The sequence below is a fragment of the Phodopus roborovskii genome, unplaced genomic scaffold (genome assembly GCF_943737965.1).
Source record: "Phodopus roborovskii unplaced genomic scaffold, PHOROB, whole genome shotgun sequence".
NCBI lineage: Eukaryota > Metazoa > Chordata > Mammalia > Rodentia > Cricetidae > Phodopus > Phodopus roborovskii.
In genome coordinates this window covers 19,644-34,827 of record NW_026125536.1, presented here as the reverse complement: position 1 = coordinate 34,827, position 15,184 = coordinate 19,644, and the positions used below count along the sequence as shown (strand labels likewise).

Genomic DNA, 15,184 nt, shown 5'->3' with positions numbered 1-15,184 from the left:
AAATTCCTTATGTAAACTAGGCTGATTTTGAACAGAGATCCAGCTCTCCCTGTGTCCTGAGTACTGAGATTACAGTTTTGATTCAACTAAACATTTAAGAAACCCTATTGTAGATAAATTTTCTGACCTTACTGTTTTTGTTTTGTTTTTAAACTGTTTATTATTATATTTTTTTCTTTTTGGTTTTTTTGTGGCAGGCTTTCTCTGTGTAGCCCTGGCTGGCCTGAACTATCAGTATAGACCAGGCTGTCTTCAACACAGAGACCTGCCAACTGCTGCCTCCCAAGTTCTAGGGTTAAGGAGATAGATCACCATGCCGAGCTTTGTTAGACTCTTGTCACTTAGAATTTTATATGCTAAATGTTAGAATTTGTCAGGTATATTAAATAGACTATTGCCAAGTAGAAACTTGAGCTGATGTTTGTTACTGTGTGGTAAGTATCTTATTATGAAACTGAATGACTGTTGTAGGTGGTTAGATAAGATGTAAAGTTATTTGCCAGTATATATCCAGGCCCGTGAGTAGAAGTGGCTGACCAGAAATAGCAAACTTGTGAAATGGAATGTTCTCAGTCATCTCTAGGGAAGTCATCTAGACCTGCAGAATGAAATTGCTTCATTTAGCTTGGCTTCTAATTTTTTTCTTTGGTGTTTTGTTTCATGAGAGTTACTAGTTCTACAATATGTTCCTAACACAGTGGCAATGTGAAATGGGAACACAGCAACAGAAATGCTGAGGATAGCATGATTCTGATTTATATAAGGGGACACAGGGGAGCATACTTGTTAGGAAAAAGATGATTTATCTCAGACATCAGAAACTTAATAGTATGATAAATTTTTGTCACAATTTAATTTGTAGTATTAGAGGGAATATTTACGACTGGTGGATTTTTGATTTTTGTTCGTTTTTAAATTTACGTATATATGCCTGCTTGTATGTGTATCATGTGTACAGTGCCAGAGGAAGGCGGGAAAGGTCATTGGGTCCCTGGGAACTGGAATCATAGGCAGTTGTGACCTGATATGGATGTGGGAAATGAAGCCTAGGTCCTCTGCAGGAGTTTCCAGCCCCACCCAAGTGTTTTAACTGATTGTTGGCTGACCAGCTTCAGCGTATAATTCATTGATAGCAGTAGAATCTCAACCACTTTCCTTTGGATCTCCCAGTTTGCTTTAGTCTTTGTTTTGTTTTGAGATAGGGTCTCTTTATGAAGTCTTGGCTGCTCTGGAAATTCCTCAAATTCACGAAGACTTGCCTTATTCTTAGACTATTATTAGACTATTAGAAGACTATTCTTATTCTTAGAAATTTGGGGTGTATTTTGCTTCATTTCTTAGTTTGTTTCTCTCCCATAAAAACTGCCTTGAATTTAGGTAATCCTCCTGCCTCAACCTCCTGAGTGCTTGGATATAGACATGAGCTACTAGTAATCCTAGAGAGACCAACAATCTAATATGTAAACATTTACAAACACTATGTTTAAGTGATGCTTTTAATACTGATTATGGTTATTCAATTTTGAAAAAAACAAGTACTACTTTATATATTTTGGTCATATTTTAAAAAGAATGGCAGAGTCCCCAGAGGCAACCCATGTGATGTATGTTCAACAGTTTTTCTGCTGTGCTGTTTTGTAACTCCAAGGCTCACCTCTCCTTCCTAATGCTACTATGTTTTTTCATTTTCAATCATCATTAGGTGTTCGCTTGTTTTTTAGTACTCTTTTTTTTTTTTCCTTTGTTGATTTTTGATTTGGGAATGTTTTTCTTGATATTTTATAGCTGTTTCAAACAATTGGAGACTTGATTGTTTTTTGAAACAGGGACTAAAGTGTAGCCCTGATAGCCTGGAACAGCCTCAGAAGCCCTGGGATTAGAGGTGAGCCCCACCATATCCAACTCTTTGGGCATCTTTTTAGTGGATAAAACAGCCAATCACATCATCTTCGGTTCTTTTCAGCTATTTAAAGCAGCTTTTATCTGGATGTGGTACTACACATCTGTAATTCCAGCAGCTGGGAAGCAGCTGAGACAGAAGAATCAAAAGTTCTAGGTAACCTGGTCTACAAAACAAAACCCGTGCTAGGGTGGGGAAGATAGCTTCCATTGCTTCTAATTTTGTTTGTAGAAAATTCTAAGCTACAAGGCACCAAGTAATCATAGTACAAGTGTAACTGTATCAGAGATGAACCGCAACTCTGGTCAAAATAAAGTTTAGTAGGCTGCTACTTTTGACATGTGCTGGATTCTGTATAACCATATTAAAAAATATTTTGAGGCTGGGTGTTGGTGGCACACACCTTTAATCCCAGCTCTGGGGAGGCAGAGGCAGGTGCATCTCTGTGAGTTCGAGGCCAGCCTGGCCTACAGAGCGAGTTCAAGGACAGGCTCCAAAGCCACAGAGAAATCCTGTCTAAAAAAAAAAAATTTTTTTTTTTTTTTTTTTTTTTGGGAGGCAAGGTCTCGCTCTGTACCTACTCAGTCTACTGTAGAACTTACTATATAGTATCACTGTGTGCAAGTTAATGGCAGTCCTACTGCCTCAGCAACCCACATTTTGAGGCTGCAGGCATGCCACACTTTGCCCGGCCTTGTGTTAACCTACTTGGTAGTTTAATTCTTGGTAACGTCTCTCTTAAATCAGAGAGAAGTATGCTGACAAACTCCTAAAGTAGATGTCCCCACGAATATAGTGGCACTAATTTTTGTTATTTGTCAGGACCCTTTGTATGATGAAAGACTAGGTTGGGGCAGTAGGTGACATGTAGCCTTGGAATGTAGTTCTTCAGAATTTCTGTTCTTGTATTTTCATCATTACTATCTATTAGCATCTTAAAGTTGATGTAAACATTTTCTCTGGCTCCATTTTTTAAAAATAATTTTGTTGTATGGGTTTTCATATGCAAGTGATTTAGAGTTTAAAAGTTTGTAAAACAGCAATGGTCTTTGATCATATACAGCAGCACTGAAGTTACTAGCTAGGTGGGGTGTGTGCTTGTAATTCCAAAAGTTGAAGGACCGGGACAGAAAGAGCTGAGTGAGACCAGCCAGGGCTGCATGGTTAAACTGTGTTTCCAACCCCTATTCCTCCTCTGCTCTCCCCAAATACTTACTTTGGAATTTTTTTTCTTCCTAAAACAAGCATGTATTTGAATTTTTTTTGTTTTTGATTTTGTTTTTCGAGACAGTGTTTTTCTGTGAAACAGTACTGGATGTCCTAGATCTCAGTTTGCAGATCAGGCAGGCCTCAAATTCACTGAGATCCTCCTGCCTCTGCCTCCCAAGCGCTGGGATTAAAGGTGTGCACCACCACTGCCTGGCTACTAAGTGTGAATGTATGGATTCAGAATCAGATATCTTGGCATTCCACTGGAAGGCTCATAACTATTTGCTTTTGTATGAAAGTATTTGATTATATTGTTAATAAAACAATGTAAATTGCTTAAATATGCAATAGATCAAACTTAATACATTTATTAAGGTAGAATAAAAGGGGGTAATAAGTATTTTTACAAAAGTGGGTGTGGTGATTGATGCACACTAACCCCAACACTTGCCAGGTGAAAGCAGGAAGAGCAGAAGTGCAGTCATCGGGCTGCATAATGAGCTCTAGGCATCCTAGGCTATAAGAGGCTGTCTTGTCCTCCCCCCCCCCCCCCACGAAAAAGTAATTAGGGGCTGGAAGGGTGACTGAGTGGTCTTGAGCACTTAGCACTTGGAGCAGCTCTTGCATCCGTTTCCAGTACTCACATGACAGCTCACAACTGTCTTACTTCAGTTCCAGGGAATTCTGTGTCCTCTTCTCAGCTCTGAGAGCGCCAGGCACAAATATGATACAGTATGTAGGCAAAACTCATACACATAAAAGTAAAAGCAAAAGCTGGGTGTGGTGCTGTACACCTATAACCCCAACACTTGGAGAGGCTGAGGCAGAAGGATCACAAGCTAGCATTTGAGACACTAGCCAGCTTCCCTTTGTCAAGCAAAAACTAGTTGCAAAAAGGTTTTAATAGATGAATGTTACAGGACTTAAAACGGTAGGTCAGATAAGTAAGGTGCAGGGAGGGCTGTGTTAGAAGAATGACCAGGTTGGCTGGCCCCTCAGTATAGGAGTCACCTTGGCTCATGTGAAGACACTTCTTAAATTATCTCCTTGCCCTGGGATAGACAAGAAACTGGCCATAGGTTTTTATGTAGTTCCTACAGTTTATGTGGGTGTACAGCTTATGTTGGAAGGAAGGGTATTAATAGCTTGTCTTTTTTGGAGGATTCAACTCGTTTTCATTTCTATACCTCTTCCTAGCTCTACCTTTCCTATTACTGAAGGGGTGTAGGTCTTATTTCAGAGGGAAGGAACCTGTGTGTCCCAAGTCAACTGAGGGATAAAAGATCCTAAACTCATCTACAGATGGTGGTGGACACGTTGCTTATCATTCTAGAAAACGTGAAAGAGCTTTCTTGTCTCTGCCTTCATTAATAGACATGGGATATTTCCACTGCTCTACTCTGTTTTCCCTAAGCTGAGCTCTTGTACAAAGAAATATTGACTGCTTTTATAAGTTGCTTGCCATTAATGCCTGATGATATAAAGTAAGATAGGATTCTGCATACCATTAAATGTCTGCATACCATTAAATGTCAACTATTACAAACTTTAAGGTTTTTTTTTTTTTTTTTCAAAATTACCATACTAAACTCAGTTCACTTTTGCTAACTTCACAGTTGTTGATCACATAGCATGGTCATCCACTCACAGCTTAAAAAAATACAGGGAGCATCGGAGAGAATGGGTAAAGTAAAATTTTGATGTTTTTAAAATAGCACCTAAATTTATGAAAGTTGATTTGGTTTATTATTTGTAAGGGGGGGAGTGGGTGGGAGAAACTGAGGGGGAGGGGTGGGCTTTGGGAAAATAGCATGCACTGTGTACAAAGTCAGATACCACTTAGACCACAAATTTTTATGTGCTACTAATAAAGCTTATATCGTAATTTTGTATTGGGTATTACAGTGGGGTTCTTTTTTTTTTTTTTTTTTTTAATAGCAGATTGTAGGGACTTTTGAGAGCAGTGTTGAGTGCAATTTGGATGGGAACCCTGGTTTTAGAATAGACCTTTTCATCCTCCCAGTGAGACGGATGCCTCAGTACCACCTTAGGTTCATTTACTGGAGAGATACATTATGCATTCCAGTTTTTATTGTATACTTGTGGCCCAAATGTTCTTAAGTGTTACAACTGATGACACCCAAGAAAGTATTGAACAAAAGAAGGCATTGAAGTTGTCATTCTGAAGATAGTTGTTTGGTGGACATGATTAATAGACACTTTTTGTGCTTCTCTTCAAATGAAAAGTGTCTGGTTTGTGGCCACCCAAAATTGGAAATCAGTTTCCTCACTGGACCTGGTGGTATGGGCCTCTATGTAATCCCAGAACTTGGGAGGGAGAGGCAGGAGCATCAGAATTGTGGTAATTTTTATCTGTATAATGAGTTTAAGGACAACTCTTAACTACATGAGACCCAGCCTTTAAAAAAAAAAAAAAAAATCCAGTTCCTTATTCTAAAAATCTTGCATTGTGATTATACATAAAGTTTAATTAATTCTGTCATAGGGCAGAGAAACATGTTTTTATAGGTAGGATAATTTGTTTTTGTTGTTGACTAAACTTGGTCTAATCTATTGCCTCATTTAAGATTTTTTTTTTTTTCTTTTTTTGTTGATAGGGTTTCTCTGTATAGCCCTGGCCATATTGGAACTTGCTCTGTATACTAGGTTGGCCTTGCAGAGATTCGCCTGCCTTTGGAGGTCTCTTGAGTGCTAGATTAAAGGCATGTGCCACCACTGACCATCTCAAAAATTTCCTAAAAGTTCGTATATAAATATGGGTTGAAGAAAGCTCTTAACTAAATTTCACCATCCAAAAATTGTACCCTTGGCTCCATCCTCTATTCCCAGACATACTCAGCCATTTGTCAAAGCTGACTATAAGTTCACTTACTGTTCCCCAAACCTTCAAACCTTTTGTAAACTTTGTCAAAGATAATATTCTGGTCTGAAATGTTTGTCTTTTTCTAAGTCTTGACTGGAGTGTTCAGATTTTGGCTTCTACTTAGTCCATGAGGCCTTTCCCAACCTTTTGGTGATAGTTCTAGTATGTTAAAAAACATCCCTTTGACACTTGGGTCATGTTATTTTGTGTTACTATTCTTTATTTTTCCTATTTCTCTAGTGAAAATGGGCTCCTTGGGAGCAGAACATTTGTTTTGAGCTCTGTAACTCCATTTTGTAGCACAGAGGCAGGCATCACTAATAGGTTTGATTCTATGATTAGGATCTAGTATCACTGTGACAGGGCAGTTTCCCTCATAATTTAGTTTTTAAACGCATGTGAGAATTTATTAAGGGAATTAACTCTGATTTTTGTGTGTGTCTGATTCAGTTACTGGGTAACAAAAATATATAAAGCATGTCGAATTGATAAAACCCTCTATTATAAGGATATTTGTTCATATCTATCCCCTAATAATCTTTTCTCCTAATAGGGTTCTATTTTACCTGGTTTCTTTTGAAAAACATGGTTTGGGCCAGATGTGACAGAGAGAAAAATTAAAGCATTTCTGTTTTAAAATTATGAAGTTAAGTCATACTTATTATGTCTTAAGCCCAAATTTACTCAAATGCTGCATGATTTTGTAATACTGTAGCCAAATTACTTTAAAATATGAGCCATAAAATTCCCCTAAGTAGAACTTTTAAAATATTGATAGACATATCCTCACTTACACATCCTTCTCAGAGTATTGTTTCATCTGGATCCAGTTTTTATTATTTTAGTAAAAGGATTTTTATAATGGCTAATATTTGAAAGCTATGTTTGATATTTTTGCTGCAGTTATCAAATGTTTATGGAATACTTGCCTATTTGTAGTGAAGTATTTTAGATGCCTTTTTTGGCATTTATAGAAATTGATTGCTTCATTATTTTAAAGCTCACCAGGGCTACTGTTACTGTGTTTATATTTGTAATTATTCATGTTTTATCTGATAGTGTCTTCAGGGCATGTATCCCTTGTTAATACACTTAGTGTGATTTCTTAAGCAAAAAATGGGCATCCTATTAGAGGAGATGTTTGATTAATAAAACGTGTTTATTTTAACTTTATTCTGAGATCTCACTTAGACCCCATCTACCCGTGAGCCATGTTTTACAATAGACTGAACTGACACTGCTGTTTCATTACCAGAAAGTTTAGATAGTTGTAACAGGTAATTAATTGCTAGGTTTGTAAATACCCCTCATCCCCTAGAAATTGATCACTTTCTACATTAACACAATTATAGTAGAGTTTTAAGCAAAGTCTTTCTAAGATCAAAGAGCTTCTATGGCTTTAGCTTTCTGATGTGGGCTTATGGTAGCTTGGTTCTCATACGAGTTTGAGGCACGCACTAGTCTTCATTGAAACATACTTTTAAAGAAACATTTCTCACGTAGCCCAAGGGCCATTTGTAGAGTTCCAGTCTTGGGATTTAGTTATCTTCAGCCATATTTTTCTCTGGGCTTATACTTGTTAAGTCATATTGTAAAAACAAAACAAAAAAACGAACACTCTGATTTTGTTCACTTTTGTTTTCATATACAAGAATCTTTACAGTCAACATGTACTTGTAGGTGCTGTATTGAAATTGCTGGCAGAGTCTATTCTATACAAACTGAACAATCTGGCCCCTTGTTTTATTTGTAAAGGTTCAATGTATCTATGCCTGCCTACTTCAATCTGCAAGGGAGTTTCAGAAAGGCCCCGCATTCGCCGAGCCGTGAGTTATCACTAACTTTTCAGATGTGTTAATGAATGTGGAACAGAAGCAGTCGTGTTTAAAAGGAAATAAAAGACCATCAAAGTAACATAGTAGCAGGCTTGAACATTAAATGGATTATTCCAAATTATGTCACAAATAACCTACTAGAGATTAGCCTCAGAAAACCTATTGTTGAACTGCTCTGAAGCTATGATTTTTAGCAAATTATCTTTCTTAAAAATGTATGTGTCCTAGTTGCAAATCAGAATGTTCTTTACATCTTCTTAACCAAGTTAAAACAATTTGAACAAAATCTTACCCCATAGTGTTTAGTTGACTTTAAGTTAAGCTCTTCAATAGGGGTAAAGTTTGAATGGTTTTTTTCTTCGTTTGTTATTCACATGTGAAAATACAGAATTTAATTTAAGAATTGCTTCCTAGTTGAAATGTTTGGAGTGCTGTAGGTGTCATGTGAACTGCAGAGGTATTTACAATCTTTTGGTTTATTTCAACAGTTTTCGCTCCAGTAATTCACCAGTAGATTTTCATTTATTGGTGATAATCATTTTAAGGTTAAGCCACATTTTTTAGGGCTTATCATTCTGCATAGAGGAAACAACCCTGTGAGTTCTTCTTTTATTTCTTCAGAGATTCAAAGCCCCCCCCCCCCAAAAAAAAATTGCAACTAACATTTGTATTTTGTTACTGTAGCTAGTTATCTTTCCTTAGACTCTTTAAGCTTTTGAGTAAATAGCTATATTTGATAAGCAGGTTGGTTGCTTCTGTTTAGGAGTTGTGTTTTTTATACGAGTACAGAATGTATTTTATTTTGCCTTGTTTGGCAACATAGCACAGAACACATAAAAGTTGGAAGTATGGAATCTTTGGAGGTATTAAAGTTAACATTTTATTTAGGCAATGTGCCTTTGTCTGACTGGTGTGTAAGTCCTTCTTCCAGGTTTGTACGCTCTTAAGCATCTTATTCTACCCTCTAAACTCCTCCCAGCAGCAAAAGGGAGACACTTCATCTGGAACAAAATAGTGGAAGAAATGGCGTCTGGGGTTCAGTGGGGACTCGCAGTGTGTATGCAATGTTTGCAAGATTACTTTTTTATGTTTTCAATTAATGTAAATAATTATGAAATGAATTAGTGCTTACTGTCAAGAGACCATTGTACACCATTAGAAACTTGGTGGGTCCTGCTGCAAGTTGCTTAACCTCTTTGGGGGCCTCATTTTCCTCATCTGCAATGTGAAGGAGTTGGACTTGATAACCCATAAAGTCCATTCCTGCTCTAAAATCCTTTGCTTTTCTGAAGTACTTTTATTTATTTAACAGAATGCTTTGCTTTCCCACTTTGACTATTTATTTGAATTACATTTGCAGTACATAAACTGCAACTGCATGTTGTCTAAAATAGTTTTTCTATAGGATGATATATAAAAAACTAATCCCTCCTGGGTTGATTTATAAGTGTCTGTAAGATGTCAAACACCAGAAGCTAGTGATAACTAGGACTTTCAAAATGTAAACACTGTCTAGTTGTCTAACCTTGAATATTGTTAACTTTTCTATATTACAGGAGATACTACTCGACAACGAATCAAATTCAGCGATGACAGAGTATGCAAGAGCCACCTTCTCAACTGTTGTCCCCATGATGTCCTTTCTGGAACTGTACGTGGTTATTAAGTTGTTTTATTACTAGTGTGCTACAAAAATGAAATTCTTGGTAAAGTCTTGTTATTGTTAACAGCATTAGCAAAGACTTGTATCCCTTTCATTGCTTGTTCATTCCCACTGATAATTTAAAAAATTTTTGTTTTTTGTTTTGTTTTGTTTTTGAGACAGGGTTTCTTTGTGAAGCTTTGGAGGCTGTCCTGGCACTCAGTCTGTAGGCACTCAGTCTGTAGACCAGACTGGTCTCGAACTTACAGAGATCTGCCTGCTTCTGCCTCCGAAGTGTTGGGATTAAAGGCGTGTGCCACCAACGTCCAGTGATGATTTAAATTTTCAATACTGGATTTCCTTTCAGAAGTAGTTGTCTTGTTTTCATATTTTTTCACCATTCTTCTGTGGGTTTTGTTATGCTGCTTTTTTCTCTTCTAGTCCTGGAGATGAACATAGAACCTTGTACATACTAAGCACATACTTAAGCACTGAGGCAGATCCCAGGATCTCTACTTTGTGTATGTGGGTGGTGGTGGAGGTAGTTGATTTTTGAGTTTGTTTTTTTTTTTTGTTTGTTTGCTTGGGAGACAGGGTTTCTCCATATATTCCTGGCTGTCCTAGAACTCTCTGTAGACCAGGCTGCCCTCCTGGGGGCTGGGATTAAAGGTGTGGCACCACTGCTTGGCTGATTTTGTTTTTGAGGAAGTGTTTGATGTTCTAGTTTGGTAACCCTGAACTCAAGATCCTTTTGGCTTGTACCTTCCCAAGTTCTGGGATCATGGATACGATTCAGGAAGCTGGACCAAGAGTGCTGTTTGTTTGTTTTTGTTCTTTTCTTCCCCCTTTATTCTTTATCCAAAAGATGTATATTGGGATAGTACCCCACAGATTTGGGATTCAGGGTGCTTTTACTGCCACTTCCTCTTAAAGGGACATTTTCCTATAAGCTGGGAGTGAGGACAGCGCAGCAGCCAACACACAAAACACACAAAACGGTTGTTTGTGCATGCCTGAAGGCCAGGGTGATTTCACAGCATCCTGGGTAATTCACACCCATTAAGTAGTAATTGGGGCTCTCACCAGGTGCCTTTTCTTATTTCCTCCTGAAGAGGGATGAAGGAAATCTTTTACAAGAGGCATGCTCTCACTGGGAGGTGGTCATCAGTGAGGTGGTTACTGGTCCTTGGAAAGCCCTCTCAGTCCCTGGCCTCTAAATGACACAGAACATTTGATCTAATTGAAACTATGAGTAATTTCCCTTCACAGATGCATTTGTTGATGGGGGAACTCTTAGGGGCTAAATCTTGACTTCATTTTATCTCTCATTTGCCAGAAATATCTAGATGAAAAAGGGTTTTCAGATTACTTTTTTATAAGCAGTGAGTGCTTTTAGCCGTACATACCCAAACAAAAGTATCAAGACATATGGAATAGGAAACATCTTTGTCATTTCCTAGTGAGAAATGCAGTTGAAACTATATTAAGTGCATAAGCCTAGTGTGGTGACAAAATGTGGAATTCCGTACACTGCCAGTACATCTGCTTGAAGACAGACTCTGAAGTTTGAAGCCAGCTTGACCTACTTATTGAGACCTTGTCTTAAATAAAAGAGCTTGAAAATTTTTCTATGTATAATAAAACATAGTAAGAAACTTAGTTTGTGGGCAAGTCCAACATTTGAATTAGGAATGTGACAACTATTAATAGGTAATAAACTAGTTCTTTAGTGTTTCTGTAAATACTTCCATTTTAAATTTTATTTTGTTTATGATCCTGATTGCAGGGATTATAGGCATGTACTACTGCATATCTTAAAACATTTTCTCCTGGATTAATCCATTTGTAATGTATAATAAATCTCTCTTCTGTAGAATACTGTTATTTTCCACATTTCACTCATCTACTTATGTGTAGGAGTGTTTTGCCTGCATTGTATCTGTTAACTCTGTGTGTGCCTGGTACATGGGAAGCCAGAAGAGGGTATTGGATACTCTGGGATTGGAGTTCTAAATGTTTGTGAACGGTCATGTAGGTTCTGGAAGTCAAAACCCTGGTTCTATGGAAGAGCAACCAGAGGTTTCCCGCATTTAGTGTTGTAGGAAATGAGATGATTAGATTTTTTGTTTTGTAATTTTATTTTTGTGAGTGCATGCATATGTTTTGGGGTGTGTTTGTACACGTGCCTGCTCGAGTGTGCAAGACAAAGAGAACATTGGGTGTCCTCCTCAGAAACACCCCTCACCCTCTCTGTGATAGAACCCTGGCCTGGAGCTTACTGATAAGGCTAAATTTACTGGCTAGTGAGTTCCAAGAATCCTTGTACTTTCATGTCCTCAGCACTGAGATTACACCATGTCTCTCATTTTACATGGGTGCTGGGCTAGTTTTATGTCAGTTTGACACAGCTTGAGGTCATTGGAAGAGGAGAAAGTCTCACTTGAGGAAAGGCCTCTATAAACAAGATAGGACTCTAGGCAAGTGTAGGGCACTGATTGATTGTGGATTGTGCCATCCCTGGGCTGGTGGTCCTGGATTCTATGTAAAAGCAGGCTGAGCAAGTCATGAGGAGCAAGCCAGTAAAATAGCACTTCTCTATGACCTCTGTGACAGTTCCTGCGTCCAGGATCCTGCCCTTGAGTTCCTGCCTCGTTGTTGTTGAGGGTGAACTCTTAAATGGGAATGTGATTGAAGTGAATCCTGTCCTCCAAGTTGTTTTGGGCCATGGCTCTTCATCACAGCAATAGTAACCCTTAGATAATGGGGCTCATGCTTAGGTTCTTGTGCTTATAAAAGAAGCACTTTACCAACTGAAATTGCAGTCACCAAAATGGCTTTATTTAATGGATAAATTATGACTTCATAAATATACAAAACAAGAGCACCAGATTCATTGTTACTTCTTCCCTCCTTCCTTTTTTGAAATGGGAGATCATGTAACATTGCCTACTTTGAACTGGTTCTATAGCCATGGATGACCTTGAACTTCAGATCTTCCTGCCTTCACCCACCAAGTGCTGGGGTTACAGATTGTATCCTACCACACCTCCCTTTAAATTTTTATGTATATTAGATATATTTTATGTGTGAGTGCTTTGCCTGCATGCATGTACATTTGTGCACCTTGTGTGAGTCTGGTGCCAGTGGAAGTCAGGAAAAGGAACTGGAGTTTCAGGTAGTTGTAGGCCACCATACCTAATGTGGGTGTGCTCTTAACCACTGAACCATCTATCCAGCCACACACACCCTTTTAAACATTCTTGAATGTCCTAAGCCTGAAAAAATTTAAATTCATCGTTGTGTGTGTTTGCTTGATATATGTGTTTATGTCACTGCAGATGTATAGAGATCAGAGAACAATTTGCAGGAGTCAGTTTTTTCTTCTACCACATCTATTACAGTTAGGAGCTGCCTTCCATTGTGGGTGCTAGGAATCTAACTTGGGTACTCTGGAAGAGCAACCAGTGTTCTTAATCACTTGGCTATCTCTCCAGGTTTTATTGCCCTACAAAACAGGTTTTGGTTTTTCAAGACAAGGTTTCTTGCCTTGGCAGTCCTCAAACTGGCTCTGTAGACTAGGTTGGTCTTGAACTCACAGAGAATTAAGGTGAAAATATTTTAAGTAGTAGTGATATTGAATGTCATATTAGGCTTTCTCTCCTCCCCCACCCCCCACCCCTTGGGTTTTTGAGACTTTTTTTCTGTGTGGCTTTGGAACCTGTCCTGGAACATGCTCTGTGGACCAGGCAGGCTGGCCTCAAACTCACAGAGATCCGCCTGCCTCTGCCTCCCTAGTGCTGGGATTAAAGGCGTGCAGCACCACTTCTGGCCTGGCTTGGTTGCTGGGAATGAAACTCAGGTCCTCTGGAAGAGCAGCCAGTGCTCTTAACCTCTGAGCCATCTCTCCAGCCCTTAAAGTTTGAGTTTTGAAGCAAGCATTGAATTTGGATGGCAAGTCATTTTTCCAAATATAACAAAGGAAGGGACTGAAGGTTCAAAAGTCAAGGGGCAAGATGCTTGTGGTCCCTGCCTTAGGAAATAGTGTTGGGTAACAGAGTGGTGGGTGGAGCTATGCTTGCTTACCCTACAGAATGTTTTCTGTGTTTTGTCCGCTTTACACTGTCTTGCCACTGTTACTTACTTTTAGATTGTTATGTTCGTACTTTACTTAAACTATTATTACTCACATTTTAGTGTCTTTTATTCTTCCTTTTGAGACTTAGAATAGTATAAAAAATAAACACAAGTAGAATTATTTTAAATTAATAAACATTATAAAGATTATCTAGGCAGTGGTGGCCCATGGCTTTAATTCCAGCACTTGGGTAGCGAGATAGAAGGATCTCCGTGAATTTGAGGCCAGCATGGTCTACAGAGCAAGTTCCAGGATAGCCAGTGCTGGCTACAAAGAGAAACCCTGTCGACACCCACCCCCAAAAAAACAAAGAAGCAGCAACAACACAACTAAGATATAGGTGTGTGCTCCCGTGTGCTTTCTCTTTTCTCTAGCACTCTGGGTGCCACGTCTATAATTTAGCTGTTTCTTTTTTAAACTTAATTTTGTTGTTATTTAGATTTTTTTTATTGTGTGTGAGAGGATTTTTTTGCATGACATACATGCCTGATGCTCAGTAAGCTGAGTTTCTATGTGGGCTCTCTCTTTCTCATTTATTGTTTCATTTGTTTTTACTTTTGGTATTTGGCATGTCAGTAAAATCCTTACATGTTTGAGTATATCTGTAGTTATAATTGTTTCTGTGCCTTGTTTGTAGCAGTGGTATATATATTCATTAGCATTACACTACTCTGAGTTTGAGGTCAGCCAGGGCTGCACAGAGAATCCTTATCTCTAAAAAACTAAAAAATAAACAAGAAAAATCACACCAAAGAGTTCAAATAATCTCATAACGATGTCCCTAACACCCCACCCCACCCCTTCTTTACTGACCAGTCTTCACTCAGCCATTGCCTGCCTTAAAGTGGTACAGCCAGGCTGGGCCATTATATCACGAGTTGAGTAATGTGTCTATATCATATTCATAAAGAAAATATTATATTAATATGTCTTTTTGCAACCTCTCTTTTCCCATTTGTCAAGGATGTGTGAAATTTGTGTTGGGTGTGTACTTTTCCTGAAGCATTTGTTAATGGAGTATTTTGTTTTGATCTTCCCCCCCCCCAACCCGCCCCCAATAACTCTAGAGCCAGGCTGGCCTTAGAAGTAGGAGATCCACTTGCCTCTGCCTTCCAAATGCTTCAATTAAATGTGTGTGCCACCACACCGAGCAAGAGTGTAAGAGATAGTATCAACTTGTAGCCTGGGTTGACTTGACCTCTTTTATCTTCCTGTCTGATTCTCCTTAATACTGACTTTACAGGCTTTGGATCACTAGGCTTTGATTTCTTTTTTAATTTACTATTTCTAAGTTTTATGTATTTGGGTGTTTTGCCTACATACTTTCATGTATACGTGCATGATGAATGCTCTTGGAACCTAGAAGAGGGCATTGGGATACCCTGGAACTGGAGTTACATGCAGACTGCTGATAACCACCTTTTGTTTGGGTCCTGGGAATTGAACCTGGGTCCTAGAAGAACTGTCAGTTCTCTTAACCCCTGAGCTACCTCTCAAGCCCCAGATTATGGTTTTTAATGCTTATACAGACTGTTGATCTTCTATAGAGAGACACTTAAAATTTTGTTTTTCAAGGCAG

The 15,184-nt window shown here is 38.5% G+C and overlaps 1 protein-coding gene across 1 annotated transcript in view; it reads left to right on the top strand.

The window, feature by feature from the left end:
• Positions 1-15,184, top strand: part of LOC127216139 (uncharacterized) — a 41,209-nt gene that overhangs the window by 13,162 nt on the left and 12,863 nt on the right. Inside the window, exons 4-5 of the mRNA XM_051176684.1 lie at positions 7,749-7,819; positions 9,385-9,479. Of these exons, the coding sequence (XP_051032641.1) occupies positions 7,749-7,819; positions 9,385-9,479 (166 nt within the window). The remainder of the gene's footprint in view (positions 1-7,748; positions 7,820-9,384; positions 9,480-15,184) is intronic.